Source organism: Haliotis rubra, unplaced genomic scaffold, assembly GCF_003918875.1.
Source record: "Haliotis rubra isolate DU_JTF1 unplaced genomic scaffold, ASM391887v1 Scf495, whole genome shotgun sequence".
Taxonomy (NCBI): domain Eukaryota; kingdom Metazoa; phylum Mollusca; class Gastropoda; order Lepetellida; family Haliotidae; genus Haliotis; species Haliotis rubra.
This window is the reverse complement of record NW_025767185.1, coordinates 809,466-835,262: the sequence shown is the minus strand read 5'-3', so window position 1 is coordinate 835,262 and position 25,797 is coordinate 809,466. Positions and strand designations below refer to the sequence as shown.

Below are 25,797 nucleotides of genomic sequence, written 5' to 3'. Positions count from 1 at the left end.
TTTTTATGAAGACACCACCATGTTTTCATATCCCGACAAGTTGCGGGTGGTTACTTCGTTCACTGTAATTGTCCGGTCCGAACTCGTATATAGCACAATCATATGACAGGGATATTGGGCAATCAGAATTAAGCATTAGTTTGTGTCATGTAGACTTTTTTCAGAAGGCATTACACACAGATATTTTCTTCTTAACCTTGTTTCATGTTCTTATGCACTCCATAATTCGTTGCCGTTTGGCATTTTTGAGTTCGACTATGGTATAAAAAGAAATTTGCAAATAGTTTTGTTGTGACTGTAATTCAGTCATTTACCCCATACACTTTTAATTTTAATGTGTAAATGTAATTATGCAAAATGTTCCAGAAAATAACAGATGAGTTACAAGGCTTTGTGTCTCGCATGTTACTACTTGTAATACACTCAAAGAAACGCTTCTTCTTTCAGCCGAGAGTATCGATGATAGGACGTGAGTGATAACACTCACTGCTCCGCTTGTCAGCGAAGAAAGCCCGTTGCTCAGTGCTGAAATAAAATAAGACATGTTAAAAGCGCTGGAGCATGTTCTTAGAAACCGTGCACAGATGGAATCATAACTCTTACCATGGGGTACCAGTATCGTGTATGTGGCATATCTAAATCCCGCTTAGCGTCCACTGGTGTTTTAGAAATTCTATGTGACTGTAAGTACTAACGTTTGGCAAAGATATTCATTTCGAGTTCCCAGTGAACTATGGTTCTACCCGAAATGGGGTGCAAACCAGTAGTACGTCGATAAAGAAGGCTACCTGTTGTGAGAGGAGTCAGGTGCAGAGGAGGCGATGGCTGCAGCAGCCCGTGTACTTCCCTGGAGTCAGCGCCGCGCAAGAAGCTCATCTCCCATTCACTTCTCTTTACCTTTAGGTCTGTCAGAAATGTTTCAACTCCCTCTGGAACAAGGAATGGTTCAGATACGTAACATGTTATGTTTATAATTATAATGTTAGCGTAATCTTTAACCAGTCGACTGAAACCTTTACAAAATGTACACTATTCATTTTAGATTGTGAATGCTGGAGTTTAAGCCTTTTACCTCCGACAATGTCAGTACACTCAAGAAACTCACTTCATTATTAGTGCTTTCCAAAAGTTGTTGAAGACTGCCGGCATTATCGGCCTCCAAATCACTTCTGCCAAGAATGTTGCTCAGTCCTGTTTCTGGAAGCCATATCAGAAGGGCACGTAGTGAGTACAACATACGGATAAGTGTATATGTCGCTGTGTATGTCTCAAGATTAGTGCAGTTCCAATGAATGGGTGCAGAACCTCCGAAGGACCATGTAAGCGTTAGGGCTCTGATACCACTGTATATTTCTTCTCGCAAAACGCCTTTCAGGAACATGCGGATCTGTTGACTTTTGGTTGTTCTGTTTTTGTATTCAAATGTATGTGTTTGATAAATTTGTCTTTTATTCAAAATTTTGATAGATTTTGAGGGCGCTTTTACGCGCAAAAGGTTTTTCTATTTTTCTTCTTTCTTCTTTCTTTTGGATCGTAATTCAGTATTCTTGTGCAGAACTGGGGTGTTTTGACTATTTTTATGTTTTATGTTTTCTTTGTTTAGGGTTAGGGTTAGTTTCTGTGCCAAACTCCCAAAGCTTTCTATTGTTATCAAGAACATGTACACATTTGTCATATGAGAAAATCTTGTGTTGACTGTTTTGGACAACTGTCAGTACACACAAGGATGACGGGGTAAGGAGAAACGTAAAAATACAGTCCAACTGCATTACCTCATTTTATGCACAAAACTACCAACAACATGAAGAGGACACAATTAACCCATATCAATGCATGGTTCACATTCCCATGTGTTGTTTTACTAGTGCAGTCAAAATTGACACATTGTATAACGTGTTTTGAAACCCAACCCCAACCCCAACCCCTCACCTCCAATCTGGAAAACAATGTCTCTATCCAGCAACAACTCGAACGACTACATGTATGAAATGACCCTAAGTGAAGGATAAGTCTATTTCCATGTGATAACCTTAACGACGATATATATTAACAGATATATATATATATATATATATATATATATATATGCGAAGGAAAATGTGTATGTAAAACTATGTTTCAAGACAAAGGCGCCTTTAACGTCTCAAAAGTCACTTGCTTGCTTCAGTTGGATACGTGTTACCTGTGTTTTATATATGCAGCTTTCTAGCCTTTAGCTTTACATAATATGTACATAGTCGGAAATAGAAGACAGTTCTGCTTTGGTGTGTCAGCCGATGCAGAGTACCTTTAGTTTCTGTAAAGATGGCATTTTGTATAGCTGTCTTCAGGTCCTGTTCCAATGGGAGCATATTTCCGATGTCGCGTTTTCCCCAGGATACTTGTAAGAGCATGTGACAGTAGAGATGTGACTCCTAATGAATACATAACATGGTAAAAGAATGCGTTTCTACTTTTATCACGGCAACCTGCAAATAATTGTAGCACAATAAATGGTTGATAATTTTAACATATCTGATACAATGACACAGCATTGTAAAACACCGTACATTAAACAAAACAAATAAGAATTCTAGTTACATATGTGTTAAAATATGCCTTTTCCCCATTAAGATTGGTATATTGTAATGGATGCTTCTTGTATTATAAAGTAGTAACTAATCATACTGTGGGCAGCAAGATCGGCAACCTTCTCGGCCCCAGCATGAAGTGCCCTCCTTAGTCCTGCGCTAACCCCATTTCCAAGAGCGCCGCCAGCAATTCATCGCCTGTGTTACGGGTGAAGGGCGCAGCCAATGACGAAGTCGAAAGACTCACGAGACACACAGTTAGAAAGAGCATCGTGCCTACAAGGACATAACTTGCGATAGTCACCTTTGAACCAAACTACCAATATTTTAATAGGCATTGGCACTTTCACCCTAGAGGGTAAAAATGAAGGACAACACATTTTGTCTTAATGGTGAGTAATGGATGGATGAATTTCAAACAACAGGGTCTCCTAGGTTTTGCTTTCAGCAGTAGCATAATATGCTAAGCTTTACTCATTACTCGCAAGATATTGTCATTGTGCAAAACTAATAACACATGACTAGATTGTGATTATAGAATGAGCATCACAACTCACTCAAAGAGTACTACATAGTAATAATATCTATTGTTTGCTTGTATTAATGTAGCATGCGTATGGAATAGGTAATTCCACTTCACTCGCACTCCTGTTATACAGATGAGGGGAACAGCAAAATTAGGTTGAGAGAATAAATGGTGTAGCCACAAGATCTCGTTGACTCTAACGTTTCTACAGATTAATACCCCTTAGATTATGCATAAAACAACTAAACTGGCAGATACACCTACCTTGGGACCGGTAAGACTGAGACACACAGTAGTACGGTGGCATGTCTTATAATCAGCGTGGAACTGTCAATATCTCCAATAATACACCCTTCACTGTGTTAGATCTATCTCTTTAAAGATAAGCAACTTGACAACCTTTAATGATTATAGGAGCACGCTACTAAAAACACTACTTCACGAAAAAAAAATATATTGTACTCGAATGACATGGAAAGATACCTATTCTTAAGGAAAGCATTGCCTCATTTTATTTATTCCAGTTTTAAGAGTACACATGAACATGTTCAATAACAGTCATAATTATAACCTGTTGCAGATAAGATGTAAGCAGAAGAAAAATTGTCAATTAAAGGGGTGTTTTGGTCCATCGTCTAAATGTTTTAGTAACGCTATGAAATGGGTTGTATTACGATTAATACTAGCGTCATGATACCCTTTTCTGAAGACAAACCCGGATTCGACAAGGCATGCTCATAATCAAATGTCCAGTGTCAGCTTGGCTCATTTCATCATATTATGCCTGCACGGCAGCAATTCAAGTTCGTTGAGAGTGGTTCTAACGAAAACTTGACGTTTGCCCAACGGCGATTGGTCCAGCTGGGCCGCTCTTGGCACAAACGACATCGTGCGGTAATGTCCGTCCGTCGTGGACGTAGGGCATGCTGGTTCCATCTGTGTAGCCGACTACGAATCGCATTTCCATTTTCTAACATCTGTTGCTCTGGGGTGCTAATCTCAATCTAAGATGCACTTAGGCCATGGTTTGGCAACACAGTCGTTCTGATGAAACGGCCTGCCATCACTGTTCCTTTCATGTCTGTCCATACCGTTCGTGTTCCAACTTCCAACATCCCATTGACGTAGCCGTTCCTGGCGCGACACAAACCGCATGTCAAGAACATTTGAGCTTTAAAAAATATCAGAACAGTTTTCAGTCTAAATGTCATTCAAAGACTCTAACTTTCAGTCCAGGGTGTTTAATTACTGAACTGTACATCATCACACATGGCAACATCACGTTCAGGTGCACATCACGGAAAACGCATGCATCGAAATGAGTGTGTTGCCACGAAATACATAACATGCATTGAATGAAATCATTATTTATTCAATCCAACGTCGCAAGTAACGACACGCATATAATCGATTATGCATTGGTCTTTGGCGATTCTCCTTATTTGCTTGTTTAGAAATAGATGAGTGTTCCATGTAATGCGAATCCTCGAAGTTCAGTACTTCTCCTTATTACAGCCAAATGCTTAAGATTGGGAAATCAAAGGTATGATGACACGACATCGACTTGAGATTCATAACACTAACAAACGACTGAAATTTCGACCGAGAGAAATCAACCGTATGTATTAAACACACCAAGCAGACAGGTTTGATGAGGATCCCACTGAGGATGAAAACAGAACACCCTGACTATTTAATGCATGTGCTAGAAACGCTTTAGAATTCGATGTGCAAAAATACATTCGCAAACATTCTATGAAAGCAACATTAAGCATTCAAGAAATAAAATACAAAAGATTTTATTTTCGTGACCAAGCTTTAAATGTCTCCTTTGAAATATACGTATAACAAAGCATTTGGTACAATAATACATTGACACACACACACATTAAGTGTCAAACCAAATTATCTATGATCGGGTCAACCCATCGTCCGATATTCAGAGCTTCTCAAATGTGTTCAATTCCCATGCTGATTTTGACTGGAGTGAGCGAGTTTTGGGTGTACGCCGCTTTTTAGCAATATTCCAGCAATATCACGGTGGGGGACACCAGAGATGGGCTTCACACATTGTACCCATATGACGAATCGAACCCGGGTCTTCCGCGTGACGAGCAAACGCTTTAACCATGGCTACCCCACCGCCCCGATTTTGACTGAAAAACAGAAACATATATGTGGCGTTGTAAGATTTGTGTCAATATTTCACCTTTCACGAATTTTAAAACCCGTCGATGCCGATGGGTGTTTTTTCTGAGGCACATTTTAATAATATTTAAGTGTGAACGTTGCGCGAGAATTTTCTGTTCGCGCGGCACTGGATCTACTCTACAACTATAAATCACTCAGGAATGTAGAATTTTACATTTCCCATCCGATGGCCTAGACTCAAGTGCAAATACTTTGGCGGTTTGAAAAATAGACACTGCTAAATGTTGTCCGAAACTTTGTTGCGCGTTAAATAAGAGCATATTAAGAGACGATTTTCTTTTATTTGGCATCTTTATGGACAGTGGGAGCGAACAAAATACCGCCCGCCATCTGAACGACATAAGTATATATGAAATGGACCTTCGGTTCCATCATCGGCATGGAAGAAAACGAGTGATAAAGTAATTATTTTGCCATTGTGTCACCATTCTATGTCTGTAACCGTATGTCAACAAAAACGTTAATACAATTTTGGCGAGTCCCTTGAAATTTTAATTAATCAGCTTTCCACTGTATAATGTTACCTCCAAACAACGTTTTCCAATAAGTGACCCAAAACCTGAAGGACTCATCTTTAATGAGTTCCTAATAAATGAGCGAAATAAGCTCGAACACCTTATGTAACATCTCTTCTACAAGTTATGCTTTCAGGTTGTTGTTTTTGTACTTCCTTTGCTAGAAAATTCATATTGATAATTTGACAGCGATAAGCTGTAAGACAACAATAGAACGCACGGCGTGTCACCTGGCCTCCAAGGGAATATGTTCTCCACAACGAACATGTTGTAAAGTTACAAGGCAGTGAAATGATATATTGTGTGTGGTGAATTTGTGCCTATGTTGTTCCTTTTCTGTGGATATATTTTGTTCAATGTTTGGAAAATGTCATGGACCACAAACAGTATCTGATTTCATTAAAACCAACCTTTATGATTTGACTAATAGTATCCGATGGTACTTTAGTTCAACCCTGATGATGGGGCCAGAACAAGCCCTGAAACGTTGAAATTACATAGAAAGAGAAGATGAAACACAGAAAGTCTCTATGTTCAACTTACAGATAAAACCTCAATGAAACAGAAGCGGGTTAGATTAATCGCTGATGCCACAGTGCAAAGGCAGATCTGATTTTATTTCTGAAATATTACAATTACAGCAGGAACTCGAAGAAATATACGAAACCAAAACTCAAGGATCAGTTCTTAGGTCAAAAGCTACTTGATCGATTAAGGAAAAAACAACCACGATTTAGAATCTATAAACATTCTTAATAAATCATTTTCAAGAACTGAAGATGCGAATGAAAAAATTCTAACCACCCAAGATGATATCCATAATGCAGTAACACTGCTCCCATCAAGAGCTTCCATAGTAATCTCATGACGTAAGTCAGGACCTTGAATATGTGCGGGTCCTTGATATCTTGTCTCTGACGTCGTCTGCGTCTATGTTGTGGCCAAACTTCTACAAGATTTTCAGCAACACTGGAGCAAGCCATTCGCCCAAGCAAGACCTCTCAATATCGAACCGTCCCGATGTTGTAATCTTTTATGTCACTATCTGACTCCGAATCTGTAGAAAACTCTGCTGGAAGTTAAGTAAGATGGCGCACGTGTCCGTCGTTTCACATGCTTGTTACAGTGACTGCACCAAACGTTCAAGTCCATAGTGTACTGGAACGGGACCTGCAATTAAAAATAGGGCTATTAATGTCATCATTATACAGTTATTGTCTGATTTGTGATGTGAGAATCATTTTTATGAAAGACATTTACTTCTTTAGTTAAATCTGAAAGACGTTCATGCATATCAGATTTCAGAAAGCAGTATTCGATTCCAAAAGCAAGACAGTTCCTTACGTGCCTTTAAGTTGCGTGCTATAAAATTGTATCGAAGGAATACTGGCCTCCAAAGAGAATGCTCTGATATTTTGTAAACTTTGTGAACCGTAAAAACGTAAAATGTGCGCCTCTAGAAAGGAAACAAAAACACTGAAGCAATAACAAACAAGTTACACCTACAGAAAGCACATAGGAAGGAGTTATTATAATTTTGAAAGATAATTTACATTGGCAATGGCCGAGATGATTTAAACCAGTGGTTAAACTTCTTCAAACCTCAAGAAGTTAAGAGGGATGAAATAAACGGTCTTTTATTACAGTGAGAGCGACGTTTCGGTGGTAGCGAAGTTCTAACACCGTTATTTAGAAAGTATTGAACAGAATTAGGATTGGTTTCATATCTACAAGTGTGAGCACAGTGGGTAATTAGGACTGCAATAGTATGGGAAGCCAATTAACTGCCACATCGCTTAAGACAGATAGAAGTTAACACGTGAAGTCGTATAAAACAGCGGGATAGTTAACCATATAGCATAAAACAAACGGATTATGACTGATGGGGATCTTAATTGTTGATTGTATGCAGAGGTATAACCCCTTTAACCCTCAAACACTTCACAAACAAAGCCGACTAAAACACAACTCCATAAACAAAAACGAACCCGCATTCGACCAATAAATGCGACTTTGTAATTTCGAATCTTATTTTATTTCTGACGTTAACAAATGATATATCCTTACTATGACAACCTGCACATAATCGACATTGGGCAGTGCCTTCATATGAATAAACATATCCCTGCCATCTGTACGGCTAATGGTCCTTAGCATGGCAGGACTCTACCTTCAGATGTAGCAGATGTCCAGACCGCTTTATATTGTATAGTCCATAATAATTAGTATGTCTCCCTTCCAAGGCACCAACTACACCCAGTAGCGGAGTGTCATCTCCAGTACTATGGGAGACACCTACTCTCCTTACGGAATGTCACACTCATGCACAAGTTACGAGTAAGTATTTTGTTCATACAAAACCATTAATGTCATTATGCATTCATTATCTGTCTCTATTATTAATATAACAACACACTGCAATTGTATTGTATGTTTCTATAGGGTCCTATTCACGGAAAACCATAATGTGCTCCATTTGTACCTCCTTTGTGTTTGTTTTATATGAGAAAACATTCTGTGCCTAATAACTGGATGTGGAAGCGCATCGCTAACTCTAAATTACACTTCATATTGATAACCCTGTATTGACATCAAAGCACCAACTTGTTTCTCAGTACTTGTTTCTAACTATAAAGAAATATTTTTCTGAGATTCTTTGTGGCCCCTCTCAACCCCGCTCAAATTCATTAATTTTATCAAGATGGTGCTACCCGCTTTGAAGAATAGCATTGTTCAAAAATGTACCGTTTAGCCACTAAAAGTTCGTTATTTGATATATAATTACTCTCATTCCCTACAGAGGAGTTCCAAGTAAGATAATTGTTGCATAAGAGGTCGGCATCTGATTATTTCTAAAATCACTAACGGCCATGTTTTAAATCAAAATACCACGCTACTCCATCCCATCGTTTTACAATCTGTCTTAATCATAGTCATTGGAACACAGACCGTCTGGATTTGCCTTTGGAAATTTCAATGGGCCTGAGATACCCAAAGATTTTAAGCGATGAAATATTAACATTTTACGTACATATTTTTAGAAGTAACTACCCAAACGTGGATAACTTAAAGCTGATATTGATAGGGTTTGCTCCTTTGAAGATTGCTGACAATGCCTCCTGCATAGTACCAAACTAAAACCGTAGTCTCTGACCATATATCATCACTTCCACAGAGACAAATGATTCCACGTGAATTGAGAAGGAGCCCAAGGAGAGGAGGTTCCAAGGAAATCTAGACCTGCTTCCATTTAGAGGTTTCAGCATTGCAGAAAGGGCTGGGCCGAAGGAAACAAATGGTTCAGGGACTTTGAGACAGACGGTACGGTCTTCGTGACTTAACCCCTAGTTTCATCAGCTGCTTACCATATACACAAAATTGCAATTTGTTAATTAAACACTCAAAGATATTAGTCCGAGCACAGTTCGTGATAGTGTGTTTAGCTATTTGGTTGCATAACCTTATGCAATGACACTCGCATAAATTCCAACATGCATTTTATACCAGGTCTGATGCATTAAATTCAGACATTCATATAATGACTTTACGATATCAATACGTACATTGCGGTCATTATTATTCCAAGATGATTTAACCATCATCTAGCTTTGTAATATTACCTCTATGATTTGAACGAGCGAGAAAACAGCAAGTGAAAGTGAATGTGACGACTCCATGCAGACGCCAGCAGCATTCACCCAAGGCAGAGTAATGGAAGGTTCCACCATCAGCAAAGGCAATGTCGCTATTTCGCTTCTTGTTACGTTGCATTTCCTTGGTAGCAGTCTCGTTACCTGGTCACAAATGTCCACAACGTTGATATCCAAGATTAAGTCATTATTCAGATAACTTGTTATAACTATGTTCAATGACATGCATAAATGTGAACCTTCACGCTGCGGTATGGAGCGACATTAATATAAGCTACATTATTCTTCTTTGCCATAATTATTTTCTTTCTTTTGACTTGAATAAGAGAGAGAGAGACAGAGAGAGAGAGACAGAGAGAGAGAGAGAGAGAGTCATATGCTTCTGATTTTAAAATTTACCAAACAAATCGCTTTACGATGGGCATCCGTCCCGACCATGCTGTATGGAACTTGCTAAGTCTGATGAACCAACGAGAGTGAACTTTTACGCTGAGGTAATATTGTAATACTTCGGTCTGTAATACGCTTGCTTTTAAAATGTGTTTAATAATGTCGTATACAGTTATAATTAGAAAAACTATAAACATAGACCACAAGAAAAATTATTTTTCTTTTCAGATTTGATCATCCTATTAACTGAGAGGTAACGAAAGAGCGAAACAACTCATCAACAGCTGGAGGGAGCAGCAAGTCAACGATAAATATTTTAAACGTGTTTACACCTGACAAGAAATAAGCATTGATAATAGTATTGTTGTAAACATTAACTGATGTAAATAATGAATATACTTTCTATAACTGATTCACTGATGAAACATCTGCCACCATTCATAACCATGTTTATTCACCACTATCTCACCACTCACTCACCACCTTACTCAGTTCACTCCACCCGTGAAGGTCCGGGTTAGAAATGAACCTTCAGTAACCCACATGCTTGTCGAGAGGCGATTAACGGTATCAAGTGGTCAGGCTCGCTGGTCTGGTTGACATTGATGTCATCGGTTCCCACCAAGCATCGATGCCCATGCTAAGTTGATCACTGATTTCGTCTGGTCGAGACTCGATGATTAAAGACCGCCGCCATATAGCTGGAATATTGCTGAATGCGGCGTAAACTAAACTCACTCACCTACTTCCTTAAATAAGCAATAAATACAATTGAAATACAAACAACTTATTTGCTGAGGCAGCCATGACCTACTTTCATTCCTTAAAGTGAGGTAGGAGTGAGTGAGTGGGTTGATTATTTAACGTCACATCGCAATATTTCAGCCATATCGTGACGAGAACATTTTTACATTGTAATGGAATATGTATATATTATAAAACCTCGTCATCGAAGGACCATTCCTTAAAGACTGCAGGAAAAAAGCAAAAGACAGCAGAGGAAAGCAAACGTAAGTTGCAATATATACAAACAGAACAATGATTTGTGTTGACTGCATTTTGCATTTTAGTATACTAGAATGCAGTTTTTGTGTTTGTTTGAATCCATTTAATAAAACCCCTAGACAAATTACACGAGAAGCTTTTTTAATTGAACTACTGATTCTGATAGTACCTCCATAAAGACACATCAAGGTTTAAACTAAAGACTGATTAGGATGAATATTAATGAAAGCAGTGGTTAATTAAAACAGACACGGAACTATTGTCGATTAAGTTGTGGCACGGTTGCGTCTTGTCGTTTGTTAGGTCCCATAACAGTTGCAAATCTTGGGATCATGTTTTTGTGCCTCCACGTTATTTTTCTTATTTCATATCCAAGTTTGGCTACCTCTACCGCCAACACTTTCAGCAAATTAGTATAAGATAGATGTAGTGAAGTATATTTGTCGGTAGTGGTTAATCTGAAATGACAAATAGGGATATTACAGATTTTTTTCACGCATAAAAAAATGATTACCTCTTTGCAGCTGTATTATTATAATATCATGGTTTCCTTGCAGAAACGCAACCGCAGGCGAACGGCTCTCCGTGCGTTAGAAGAAAAATGCCAACGGACGAGGTGTCCGGATCTCTACAAAGACCGCTGCAATCAAAATGAGCATATCCGAGTGAGGAGGACTTTCTCCGAAGAAAGGAGAAGATGAAAACAGAGGCAGCTAAGCATTTACTTTTAAGACCGTTGCCTTGGCGATCAGAGTTTGTGGATTTCCTCGGCACTCCCAACGCGACTAGATGGATAATTTCCGGGCCGGATTTCCAAAAGGCATGGCGGGCCTGTATCTTTTGTCCGAACATATGGCATGCCCGAGTGAACGGATGCCACCATCAGATGCCCCAGAATATGCCTTAATGGACATAAACACCGCATACAAGGACTCATATGTGTACCACAATAAATCATTTGATATGACATTGTTTGTTATCGTTTATTTTGCGTTATTGAAACAGATGTGGTCAAACTCAGTGTTATTGTATGAAGTGTAGATCAAGCCTGTATGTCAAGACTAACGCTATAGGTAGTCTTTGAAAGTATATCACTTGAATATAGGAAAGCTACTTGGAAAGGAGAATCAGTGAGATGGGAGATACAGGGCCTGTGGAAAAGATTAGTCTTGCTTATTCATGGTTGTTATATTACTTACAGTAAAGGCTGAGCGGAATGGGTAATAACATGGTTAAACCACTATGAGCTAGAAGGAAGCGGGTCACGTGTTGAAATTGCAATGATATTTCAATTATGTACTCCCAGAATTACAGATTTTACACAGCAGTTCGAGCTGCATAGATATTGAAATTAAGAGTCGGATAGTTTGGGGTATTTGCCTGTGCTCTAACGAGGAAATATAGGACGCTATTCTGTCGGGATATCTGGGGATTAATTCCAAGCGATTATCAAAGGGATCCTCATTTGTTCTACTATTGTTTCTTTAACCCCTCGATACAAAAGGCAGGGCACACAAGACGTAACTGGATACTGGCAGGAAGCGCAGATGCAACATGAGAAGGCATATTAGCCTCGCATAATACTGCGCTTTCTTTGCTACACCCGCCAGGGTGATAACATTAATGAGGTCACATAGACGTTAATTTCAAAACGTATCAAAAATATGTGAAAAATGAAGTAACATGAAACAAGTATTTCAAAAGATGGAAACATATGACCATCTTACCTGAGCACAGGTCTCATGCGTATGTATGAACCGGTTATATACATACCCCTGAAATCGGGTATGATGCATAAATATCTAAGGCATGTAAGCATTTGCAAAATTGAAAATTTACATGCTGCGTTTCCGCCCAAGGAAACACCTGGCTTTCAACCATAGTAAACTTAGAACGGAATTCGATTACTTCAACACCTACCGAAATTCACACAGGATGCATTGGAAATAATTGCATGATCATGTGTTTTACTGGGGTATCTGCCTTTACAATTCATGTTTGGAAATCCTTGACAATCCGGTCATGGCATACATGAACGAGGTGCTTGTGCATACGAAATGTGCGATGAGAAGTATGTTTCAAAGGCATAGATTCATATGAAATATGTGCTCGAAGATTCGGAAAGAGCCTGAAAACATACGTAAACTGGTCATGGCACGGGCTTCCTACTGTATTTTACGCCTTATTTCAATGGTTTTACTATCCGGCTTTTGGTCCTGTGCATGGTGACTCGACAAATTACTAACTGTTCACCCGTTCCTTTGAATCTGGAGTTATGTTCTACTAAATATCTCACATTTAATAATACGTGAGTAATGGAGTGAAAACAAAATACAATCTTAAATTCTCAATAATTTCTGGTTGCAATTGCACTTTGACAGGGTTTGGATAGGCTCTTTCCAAAACCTCGCGCACCCTCCTCAGGAGGACCATAACCTTTCATACTTCTAACCCCCTTTGAGTGACGCAGCCACTCAAAAACGCAGCTGCGAATTTCCATACTACCGTCCAAGAGCGTCTCGTTAGGGTTGCTCCCGAACGGTAGCAGTTCAGGATAGTGGACAGAGATGGAGTAATAAAGCCAGCGGTAGAGTTGAAGATAGTAGCAGCTATAAGCATTGCGGAGCAGGAATAATGGTAGAAAATGGTACATAAGATGGAAATTAGGTGACAGGAACGTACATCGGGACTGAGTGGCTAATGTTCCTGATGTGGAGACCTGCCCCCTGTCACTTTGGCACACATCTGGTTCGACGGCGATTCTTCTATCGTCGACGTAGTCGTTGCAGGGCGATGGCCTTGGCTGACGCCCCGACCCTAGCCACATTGTCCGTCAACATCGGTCGATGATATGGGCCTGTTTCCTCGCCTCGTCTCTGACTGGTCTCCCTGAGACCATGTCAAGTCAGGTTTTATACATAGGGGCATTACGCCACATTATGCAAGGTCACTTCGACCTATGCATATATTTATATACGTAAGCTCCGCTGACGTAGGTGGGGTGGTGTGCTAGTAACTGCATTAACGTACTGACACCATTAAGAATTAAGGATATCCTGCCTGGAGGGGGTTTATGATAAGAGGGCTGCAACCGAATTACTGCTGAATACATTAAACAGATGCGGGGATGAGAATTTCGGTGCACTTTGGATATATATTAAAGAAACAATTATGTTGTTTGAATATATGAAGCTTTACAAAAACTTATTGAAATGGTTTACTCTATGAAACTACCATGTTTAAATTAACATTTATCTATTTACAAAACATATTATTCAAAATTTATCTAATTATTCTATTTCCCTTCAAAAATAAATTATTAAATGATAATTAACATTATAAAAAGATCTTTAGTTGTTTTGACATTGAAATATCGCCGTATAATGACCTCTTCAAATCTTGACTGACAACCCAATGAGGTGTATCCGATAGTTGGTTTGATTTTACGTAATTTATTGATAAGTAGTTGAGTGTCCCGCTTCTTTTGCATAAGATTACGGATAAAATACCTTATGACAGCTTTGTAATCGGAGTATGGAATACGAAGTGGCGTCACAGATTTGCTGAGGGCTGCCTTAGCAGCAAAATCGGCCATTGTGTTACCAGATATTCCAAACATGGCTGGGTAACCAACAGAGGACGATGTCGTTCGCATTGGCCAAAGTACCACTGAAATGCAAGATGAATTATTTCGAAGCCAAGTGGATGTTTGAAAGAGACATTTTATAGCCTGAAGGCACAAAGAGAGCCTGAAAATATTTTTATATTGTTTATATTTAGGGTGTTGTTAATATATTAAAGCACTGTTAATAAGGAATTTGCCTCGGCTGTGCAGTAAAATAGAGGCTATCGTTTGGTAATTGAGAAGATATAGATATCTCCAGAATAATAGTTCTGGGTGTATATGCGGTTTATATTTCTACAGAAAATGTATACAATTTGTTTTGGATTTAGAAAATTTAAAACCGTTTTTCTAATTGGCCATTTATGGATTTTTTATTAAGACATAGTTGTAACTGCTCTCTCTATTGTATGCATATTTTACCTCGACAAGAAAGGTTAAAAATCATCCACAAAAAGGAATCCATTGACTGAATCATTTAAAATCCTTTGAAAGACTGTTTATTTTTATACTAAATAATGTGATAGACAAAATATTGCCTAGTAGAGCACCCTGATCCTGGCTGTAATGATCAGACAAGGTAGAACCCACGCGGACCTGAAATTGCCTGTCTGTTAAAAAAACTGTTGATATAAAAAAGCGGTAAAACTCCTTTCCTCAAACCAAAAACATTTAAATCCTTCAAAAATGCAATACTTCCAGGTTGTATGATAAACTTTCTCAGAATCAAAAGAAAACTGATATTGCATGTTACGTTTTGTTATTATTGGGTAAAGTTTTAATCAAATTATTCTAATGGTACCAGATGATCAATAGTACCTCGATTTTTCCGGAAACCACATTGAATATTTTTTAATTAGGTTGTTTTCCAGATACCATATTTATACATTGTTTACCATTCGTTCGATGGTTACTTCATTAATGAAGATTTCTTTAAAGCAAAACAGCCTTAGCAAATAGCTCGACAAAGTGTCTCCCTGAGGAGAAAGTTGAAGTATTATGGATAACCAGTGGGGTCATCCTCATGAAACTGCTAGATGGCACAGTTAAGGAAGTTGCGAATAATGCTCATTTTGAGGAGTTCTTGTGACTCTAATGAAAATGGTAATCAGTCTGAGCCAAGATAAATGAACACAACCTGACCAAGAACATGAAAACATGAAATTTGATTATGAAATAGTTGTTTACCTTAAAGAGACCTACATTCTACTTTTTTTTTTCTATGTTTTGTATGTTTGCTTACAAAAATACAGTATCAGTGTGCAATGACAGTCCTTGTATTTGATTGCATTCAGATTAGGCATACTGTTGTTACGCATAGTTAGTGAAATTATGTCATCCTCCTCCTCATTTACACTAAACATCTATTGTCAATGAAATTCGTCAGTAGACACTCACGGTGCACAACGTTTTACACATATCATAAAGTTGTGCAACAATGTTTCACAATGAGTTAAACATTGTACTCGTAGGGAGTCAGCGAGGGGCAGTGGTGTGCTTCTATTTAGACTTGTACTATTTTAAAGGCACTATGTCACATCACACTTCTAAAACTAAATAATGCACATTTGTCTCAATAATACTATCAGCCCTCATGGGGGTTACCATAACAAAATACGTTATTTAGATTACAATGTTAAAGTAAAAGTTCGAATGAATTATTGCAACATTGCATTAAATCGACTCTCGCGCCCCTACCGAACAATATTTCAAGCGAACCCCATAGAGTAATGTCCCTGGAGCGTTCTTTACACGATATCATCCTACGCACAACTTGTGATTGAACCTGGCAACACCGCGTGCGACAGTTATCGATGTACGGAGCACTTGTTTCACATTCCGTATATGGCAAGTGTTCTCTGTCTGGAAGCTGTTCGCCTCGAGAAGTTTCAATTGTATTTTAGGCAAGTCGTAAGCGATAATAAGTCTTTTATTGCATCAATAGGAAGCTAAAAGTGAGTGCATATGCCTCAATATATTTAATATAGGTCAAAATAGTGTCCAAAAATGTGTGACATTGTGCCTTTAAACAGAGTGCTGAAGTACTGGAACCGATCTCTCATGCACACAATATTTTAGAGTGTTTTGGGAAACTTCCTTTTGTGTATATAAAGGAGCTTGCTATGGTCTCTCTCTCTCTCTAGTCACAAGAAGGCCATCATTTTGTGTGATCACTACAACTCTGGATACTCCCTGCGTAGGCCTATATACTCTGATTGGATTACTGTTGCTGAGAGAGGTGAATATAACCACCAATGTCTTTTGGCTATAATGACTGCTCTTTTGTATTATATTACCTCTGATTCTGTCCTACCACACTATGCTGTACTGCCTTAGTAATAAATCTATACTTCCCATCAAAAGTTTAGACTCGCTAGTGTAAATATAGCCACTTACCGCAGGCAACTGTTCTAAACTATATTTTTGCAATATATTACATGCGCGTTTAAATATACTGTTTTACACATGAACTGATGTATTTTAAAAACAAATTCGTAACGTTGAAAAAGATCATTGTCATGAGTTCCATAAATGATGTCCCACAAAAACTCGGCGAAATTGGCGAATTCTTAACAAAACTTTACACCCAAACGCAGCTGTTCACATGCACGATATTTGCACATGCTTTTCTGCAATTTGATGCATGATTCTCGAGCTTAATTTCTCTGCATGAGGTTTTCAGTTGATCCTCCAAGTTAATGTGGGAGAAATCAATCTTCAATGTAACCACACATATATGTTACAGAAAAACAATATAATCACTGAAATGAACATGGGAAATTGATACTTGTTTACTGAAAGCATATTCTTGGGTATAACTCCTTGTGTTTATATTGTACAATGAACCCTATACGACATATAGAATGTAACAAAGAAGAACCATGTTCATTAGAAACGTAAAAACGGTCAATTGCATATTAGAGTCTTTTGATGATCACAGACTGAGTCATTTGCGTAGAGAGACTGTTGAACGATACAAAAGATCATTTCTGGTCACGGAAACATTTTCCATTTTACATGCCACCCTTGGCAGCATTCAACATTACATCATACCTCGTAAATATGGACATTTACATAAGAGAAAACGAATGGTGATTTCCAAAAATTTCCAATTTGAAATATCATATTTCCAAAATTTCAAAAATTGGAAACATGATATTTCCTAAGGCTTAGAAATTTAGGAAGGATTTACCACTACTTTTTTCAGTTTCAGGATCCCCATGAGTGTATAGACTGGGTGGGTATTCGTCCTCCCATGCGATCAACTAGGAACCAGTTCTATATATTAATATAACCAGGAGACTGTAAGACGTTGTAGATTTAACCCCTGGTAACTTCACTCGTCTGCATCCTTTTTGTTCCAGGTGTCCAAAAATTGATATTGACTGCTATATTTGCCCTTGATATGGCTAGCATTTTCCAAAAAATACCGTTTTAAGTGTATGTTTTACTTATTATCCACAGGAGCGCAAATAGTTTTGAGCTGTCACGGTTTGCATAAACACAATTTTACATAGACCTACGTTACATCATGGATTAAATAAAGTTTACCGGACCCACTGGACTGACTAGACAGGGGTTTATTACATGTCATAAAAGTGAACCCTCGGCCAGGAGTAATAGCCTTATTGTAGAATATATACATTAATGGTACCGTATAATTAACACCTGTCACAAGGGCTGGAACGTTTGGGTGGTTTATCATTGCGCGAAATCAAGTCAACAGACAATAGTGTAACTAATTAATTTGGTCATATACAATAAAAGCTGACTAAATATTTAATGCATTATTTATTTTAGATCTACGTTAAGTAATTTCTAGAGAAATCACAAACACAAGTTCATATATCACAGATGATTCCAGACACAAATAGTTTATGAGATTCTAGTTTATGAAAGCATTAAATTCCAAAACAAGCCAATCTGTTCTCTAATGCTCAGGAATTATTACCACTTACATGAAAATAGTTTCTGAGATGTCGACTCAGGAACCCGACCTTTCGATTTTATATAAGGCCTCAGACGTTGACAAGGATACGCTTTGAAGTTTGCGTTATTTTAGCACATGGCTAACCTCATGTGACGTGTTATTACAAGCTGGTGGTTGATGGAAGTGAACACATCGCACACGGAAGCCGACCGTGTAAAAACATGATTAAAACAATCAAATGATGAACACATTTAAAAGGGCACTGATCCAGAGCAATTTCCGCGCACTGGTTGTTGCTTTTTGTTATTGTTTTCTCCCCTGAGTGCCCGGATGATATCCCAGCATATTTTCGATGGGTTCAGACCTTTGCTGCGCTGCCCGCATGCGCAATTGATAGTATAGGTATAGACTGATCAACAAAAATGAAATCTTTTACTCGATAATATTTCCATCTTCATTTTTATTATAAGAAATGAAAAACAGATTGAAGTTTAATCATCTGCCAGTGGTAAAAAATGAACGTCAGGACTGAAAATAACGAAGTCAATGTATGTCTTTATAATCCTAATTATTTTATTGTCATATTTTTATGCACTTGAAAAAGCATACGATCTGCTTATACTTATAGTGTATTTATAACATGACTGTAATATCTAGACATTTTATAGAATGCCAACATGAATCATATTTCACACACGCCCTAGGTATGACCTAGTGTATGTTGTCTGTCTCATTACGCTACACGGCGAAAACAAATGATTCTGTTGAATGCTACCACAAATGAATAAAAACAAAATGCAAGTATTAGAAATAAAACAGACTAAAGTCTGCAACAATGTCAGGCTATTTTCTTGTTCGAGGAATGTATCCATCAATATCCACATAGGTTTAGTCCCGATTTTGACAGTCCCAAATTTGACAGTGAAATTTCTCACTTCTGTTATTATTGGTAAGGATATAGGAACCAATAGAGCTTTGGTCTGGATGTGTATGCTGTTTGTCCCCTCTTCTGACAACAGTCCCATCTGCTGTTGTAGTGACTGAGGCTGTTTTCAGGCACTGACATCTCCATATAATGGTACCATTCCTGTTGGCAGTTCGTCTCAGATACCTATATCCATCCAGCAACAATTCTCCACCTGGTCTCCTACCATCTAACTTTGTACCTTTCTCAGCCATGATGAAATACGATAAGAAAATGTGATGTATATGTGGGCATATATACTTTGCAAGTAATTGGTAAAGGTCCTTCTGCCATCCTGCTCATGACGTAACTTTTTTTTAAATATTGCATTCATACATCTCAACGGATAATGCTGCTTCTCGCATCCTTTCTCTCAGTTTATTGTGGTATTAGTGTTCAAGAATGTTACTTGTTCTGTACTTCTCTCAGGTGATTGCATTTACATAACTACCCTTAATTGGTGCAGCTAGTTATCCCAGGTTTGAGGGCGAAACTTCGCGAATCAGTGACCAAGACGCTGTCAAAAATGGGGCATTACCTCCACATAAAGGAACAATGTGCCATTGATCTGCAGCTGACAAAGAATCCTGTTCCATGTCAAGTGTCTTTTAACAGTCTAATATGCGAAAAAGGGATACATCGTTTCAGTTTTTTTCACATAGGTGTATAATCTCATTGGTCATCCAAGATTGCATGATGTCCGCCATTCTTTACAAAAGTAATTTAATTAGCCAATAATGAGCAATTAATCCAATTGTGTCTTTCTTGGCTTGGTCATCTCCTCCCACACCCTCCCCACCCACCTGTACCATTGTCTTGCTAATTAACATGGTCTGGTGATCCTCGTACGCCTTAAATAAACAACTTGCCCGACTGGCAAAAGAGGAACACCCCCATCAACTTACTGGCGGTTAATACATTGAAGGAAAGATGTTGTTTTTACACAGGTACTTTACGACAGGGTGTAATCAGTATAGATTAGTAAATCTACATACATAAACACTACCTTTTGACAAATCCGCTGTGCAAGATAAAAGTAATTAATCAATCAGCGTGTTATCGGTTAATCCTTTGATCAATGTTTGTTTTGTATCTCAGCTGATAATTCGTCTTGCTGCACTTCCATGCGCATATTACATAACATGTAATACATTTTTCACATCAGACCTTCATTCATAATGCTGAGTATTTACTCCAGACACAAGAAATGCCAAATTGGAACCTTTGTCGGGTAATCTGAGTGGTGTTACCATCATACATGTTATAAGTTCATTAACTGACCATCAAGTGAATGATGACAAATAACAAGTGTAGGTTTATACCACCAAACACTGGTTACAGCAAAGGGGGTAGTAATCGCTGAATTGCATGCAATGTTAATTGCCTAAAAACACTTATGGGCCGACACTGTTTGGAGGATACGAACGGAACTTCATTGTTGCATCAGAAATACATATAAGCATTTCATGTGTACTGAAGTTAAAATTGTATATACCTAAGTAAATCTTCATTTGTCATAAATATAATATGTAATAGACATCATATGTTTACATTGCATGATTAAATATCGAGGTAAAAAAACAAAGAAATAAGATCAAATTGGATCAGTCACTATGCCATCCATGCATTAGAAAATCCGAAAAGCATATACTGCTGGTATACTTTATTGCAATCAGACAGAAACTACCGGGGGTATTCTCAAATAACAGCATCTGATGAGCATCCACCCTTCCTAATGTCCCGCTGTTTGGGTTGAAGAAATTTTGTCAAGGTGGCCAGAAGCCCAGTCCCTGTGTCCGTCACGGTCGAGGGAGCAGATACCGACAAGCTAGCAGTTTGGTTTGGTAATTAGACTGTTGGCGAGAAACTTTAATCGCTCTGGATCAGTTCCCCTCTAATTACATGGGATATATAATAATGAGAAGAAGCATGAAAGTGTACATTCGATTTCGAAATAGCTAATGCTCAACTTGAACCTAAGTTTATTCCTACACCTCGTTGGTGCAATATGGCAAAGGCCAAACAACCAACGAAGAAGAAATACCGATACCTGGAACGTTGTCTTCAAGAACTGACACACTAGTGTCAAAATGGAATGTTAACTGTTAGACAGTTTGCTGATTCAGCGTCTCTTCTTTCACATCTTTAATATATTTATAATGTTCTTATAAATGTGTATGTATATTTCAAACTTTATAATATTTTGTAACATTTCATAATATGATGTAATATAAATATTTATAATTCCTGTAAAATGTAGCATGTTGTAACATGATTAAATAAAATCTGTCCATATAGTGTCCCGTTACCACTCGTGGCTTACGGCCTCTAGGTTTTTATGTGTTTTATGTGTAAATGTATATTTGCTAAGTGAAGTGAGACTGAAATAAAACACTATCTTTATACATGTATTTGGTTCGTTTTATCATTAGGTGTGCTCTCATTCGCATAATCCGGAATATCCCATTCTAGCAACACGTAGGCCTATCATTGTCTCTATAATCCAATGTTAATTTGCTAACGGACGGACCTTTTTCTTAACTCATCCGTTTGGACCAAAGGTCGATAGAGGGAGTTTCCATGTATATTCTCACGCCATTATCTAGATCAAAGTTACTACAACCAGGTGAATAGAAGTATACATGCATAGTGACAAGCAGCAAATTAACAACAGGTAATTCAGCAAGTAGCACATCGTTGGGGCCAACAGGAGAGTAAGATCAACAAGTCTAAATCCACTACATTGTCCAAGTGATGGAATCAATCAACATTCAATCAGCTTGTTTTTCCTGAACGATGTACATCGAAATGCCGCTCTATGCAATAAACAGGGAGTTGTTATCACGTAAGTGGTATGTTTCGTTGTGTATCCCCATACTGTTTACTGCAGTATAAGTGAGATCTGCTTCACCTTACGAATGACAAATCCTTTGAAGTTGATTAAAGTTCTACTTTTTAGTAAACTGCTACCTAACAGATTGATCTCTCAGATTAAAACATCTCATTCCAAATTCGTGTTTTCTATTTCAGGTACTAAGAAATACTGATTTTTTTACGTATTAGATATAAAATCTATCGGTACCAGTTGACGTGTCTGGTCATGAGTTAACTAACATAGTGATTATATATTTTTGACCATTACATGTCATTATCTCGTCATTTATGCCATTATAATGTTCTCTGATCCATTTCATCATACAGCATTTATTTCATTCAATGTTTTGAAGCTCATATGAAAACATGAAAAATGTTACTGTTCCAGTTCCTCTTGAAGAGTGAAATTATTTTTGTTCCTCAAGTGTTCCAAACAATAAAGTCATAATGGTTACAAACGGCCTGATTTTAATACCTATCAAGTTAGATGTTATACACGCGTGCATGCACACACACACAAAACATCCGTAATTTGTGAATTCTGTTCGGATTTGATAAGAATTACTATATAAATTATCTTCCCTTACTCTGAGAGAAGCATTGCATTATTCATTCATTTTTTAAATAATTTTATCTGCATAAAAAAAGGTATTATCAAAAATGTGAAACGAACTTCCGTACACTACCATTTCACTAACATTGCGATATTGACCATGGAATAATGTTAAGTTTAGTCTGTTTCCAATGGCATAATATGTGAGGTTCCTCATTCACACATACATACAAACTGACAGCATAACACAAAACAATATGCAACCAACCCAATAAAATACAATACAATTTTTCACCGCCTGTGCATACCACACCGTTGACGAATCTCTCAGGTGTGTTAGAGCGATAATCACATCGCGACATGATTAACAAACCTACAGCTCAGCAGATTTTAATAACTTACCTTTTAAATAAGAAAGCAAGATTTATGGATGTCAACTTCTATTGTGAATAACACGACGTTTCGGAGCATATGCTTGCTCCTTCATCAGGTGAAAATCAGGTCACAGTAAAGAAGTTGACATCCATAGATCTTGCTTTTTGTTTGCATTCTACTTCTAAACGCCCATCAAAGATTTAACTTACTTCCAGAGGCTTCTTTAAGAGGCATAAAAACTTGCAACTTGGTTTTCCTTCCAGAGGCTGTCTAAACTGACTTGACTCCCTCATTAATTGGTGACTCTTAACTGCCTTGACTCCCTCATCAATCAACAAGGGACTAGGTCCTGGGGCGTGCAAAGAACAATAATTTACCATCACCCACCAGTTATCTCCCCTTGTGGACATTTCCAAAATTGTAAATTTTAGGAAATCTAACATTTCCAAAATTGGATATGTCTTGGAAACATCATCTTTCCAAAATTAGAAATGTCTTGGAAACATCTTTCCAAGACATTTCCAAGCTTGTAAATGTGGACTTGTTTCCAGTGTTAGGAGCGACTGTTTGTACATGTCAGACCTGCTGGAATTTCATTCCAGCTTTGCTTTGAAACATTTGCAGCGGTTGGTTTGACACCGTTTGGCCCCAGCACAGTTTCATCTCGCAAATCCACCACAAATTGACTCAAGTTGAACTGCTTGATGTAGAGAGACTGTTTGATCTGTATTAAGTCACTGACATCATAGAGTTTCGTGACACATACATCAAATTGGTTACTGGAACACTTCCCATTTAGCACCCGACCCCTGACAGCAATCGTGAACATGTCATTGTCACTGCCTCCGGTCACTACACCAATGATGTTCCGAGGATCACTTCTTCCTCTGTCGACATGGGGGCTAGGAACAGTTACATTGTCTCCGATAGTTACAGTTCCAAAAAGACGTTTGCTGCTCTTCACCTAGACTAATGCTTAGCCTCTGAATATATATAATGTTAATAGTAACAAACAAGCCCATTTAAATTGAAAAAGAGCCCCAGGGAGACCAGAGATTCCCGAGGAAATCTAGACTTGCTTTATTTAGGGATTTAGCACTGCACAGAGGGCTTAGCAGTAGGGAAAATAATGCGGTTCAGGAACTGTGAGACAGACTACTCTTCACCATGCGCTGGGCCTGCTCTTCTTTTTGTGCATCTCTGGCTCTTTTTAAGAAACCTTTTCTGTTCTCAATTATGCTGTCATGTTGTGCTGATATGTGATCTTCCTGGGACTCAAGTGGAGGGGACATCTCTGGCGAGTCATCAGATGATTGCGTGGACACTAGTTATGAGGCATCAGCACTGGAAGTAGGAGATTCCATGGCAGACAGTAGATCATCTTCTGACTGCAGTCGCTGAAGGATCTCGTGTGGGAGGGTTGACGATGGAAGAGTGAGTGAGTGAGTTGATTTTTACGCCGCACTCAGCAACATTCCAGCTATATGGCGGCAGTCTGTAAATAATCGAGTCCGGACCAGAAAATCCATTGATCAACAGCATGAGCATCGATCTGCGCGATTGGGAACCGATGACATGTGTCAACCAAGTCAGCGAGCCTGACCACCCGATCCCGTTAGTCGCCTCTTACGACAAGCATAATCGCCTTTTGTGGCAAGCATGGGTAACTGGAAACCTACGGATCTTCACGGGTCCAAAAGTTTAGACTCACTTAAAACCATTCTCAAGAACCATTCACTGGACTTTCTTCATATATGACACCAAGCTTCATCCAGGGAAGGTGCAAGTTCCAGTAGATTTTGGTGACCGTCACAAAATTTTCAAGGTCACTGCGACACTTTGAAGATTTCAGCATGTTAAACTGCATGTTAAGATTGTCAGCGACATATCTCAAGAACAGTTCACTGGATTTTCTTCATAGACTTTCAAGACTTCCCTTGAATGTTTTTCAATAAGCAATTTCTTTCTTACTATTTTTGCATATTTCAAACACTAAGACATTCATGTCAAGGTCAAAGTGAGTCTTGAAAATATTTGTGCGTTTGAACAACTACAGAGCAAGATATCAAGAGAGGTTGACTGGTCATGTTTTGTTGACATTTAACGTCATCTTAAATTACGACCTTCACTTTCATTACTTTTTAAGTTTGATTTGATCATTTGCGTATGTAGCAGAGACATTTTTCATGTTTTTAATAAATCAGTTTGGTTTGTTTGATATAACTATTTTACAATTATTGAATATAAAATGGTGTTATAGTGTTTTATTGTTTACAAGTAAAATAAGAATAAAAAGATTATATAAGTCATAAAAAGGTCACTAAAAATATTGAAGGTTGGTGGTAGTGTTCTAAAGTTTGTGGTTTTATGCATATGTCAATCATATTGATATTTGGTTGTATTTGTCAAGTATTTCAGATGAATTTCATTCATCTGACACGTTCTTATTATGTTTAGGATTCACAAAATATGCTGGATCTAGAGTATGGTCTCATTCTGGATTATTGTTGATCACATGACCCTAATTCCTAGCTTTTAATTGGCTAATTTCAAATTCCCATAATTCCCAAGCACCAATATGAGCACCCCAGTAGAAACACTTTAGCACAGC

At 38.1% G+C, this 25,797-nt stretch overlaps 1 protein-coding gene across 1 annotated transcript; it reads right to left on the bottom strand.

Moving 5' to 3' along the window:
- Positions 1–301: 301 nt before the first annotated feature.
- On the bottom strand, positions 302–3,481 carry LOC124291547. Its single transcript, XM_046728563.1, has 6 exons — positions 3,361–3,481; positions 2,668–2,846; positions 2,288–2,414; positions 1,102–1,191; positions 789–929; positions 302–525 (listed from the first exon to the last, which is right to left on the bottom strand). Exons 2-6 carry the CDS (start codon positions 2,704–2,706, stop codon positions 332–334), a joined length of 591 nt encoding a protein of 196 aa, XP_046584519.1. The 5' UTR covers positions 2,707–2,846; positions 3,361–3,481; the 3' UTR covers positions 302–331.
- Positions 3,482–25,797: the final 22,316 nt, after the last annotated feature.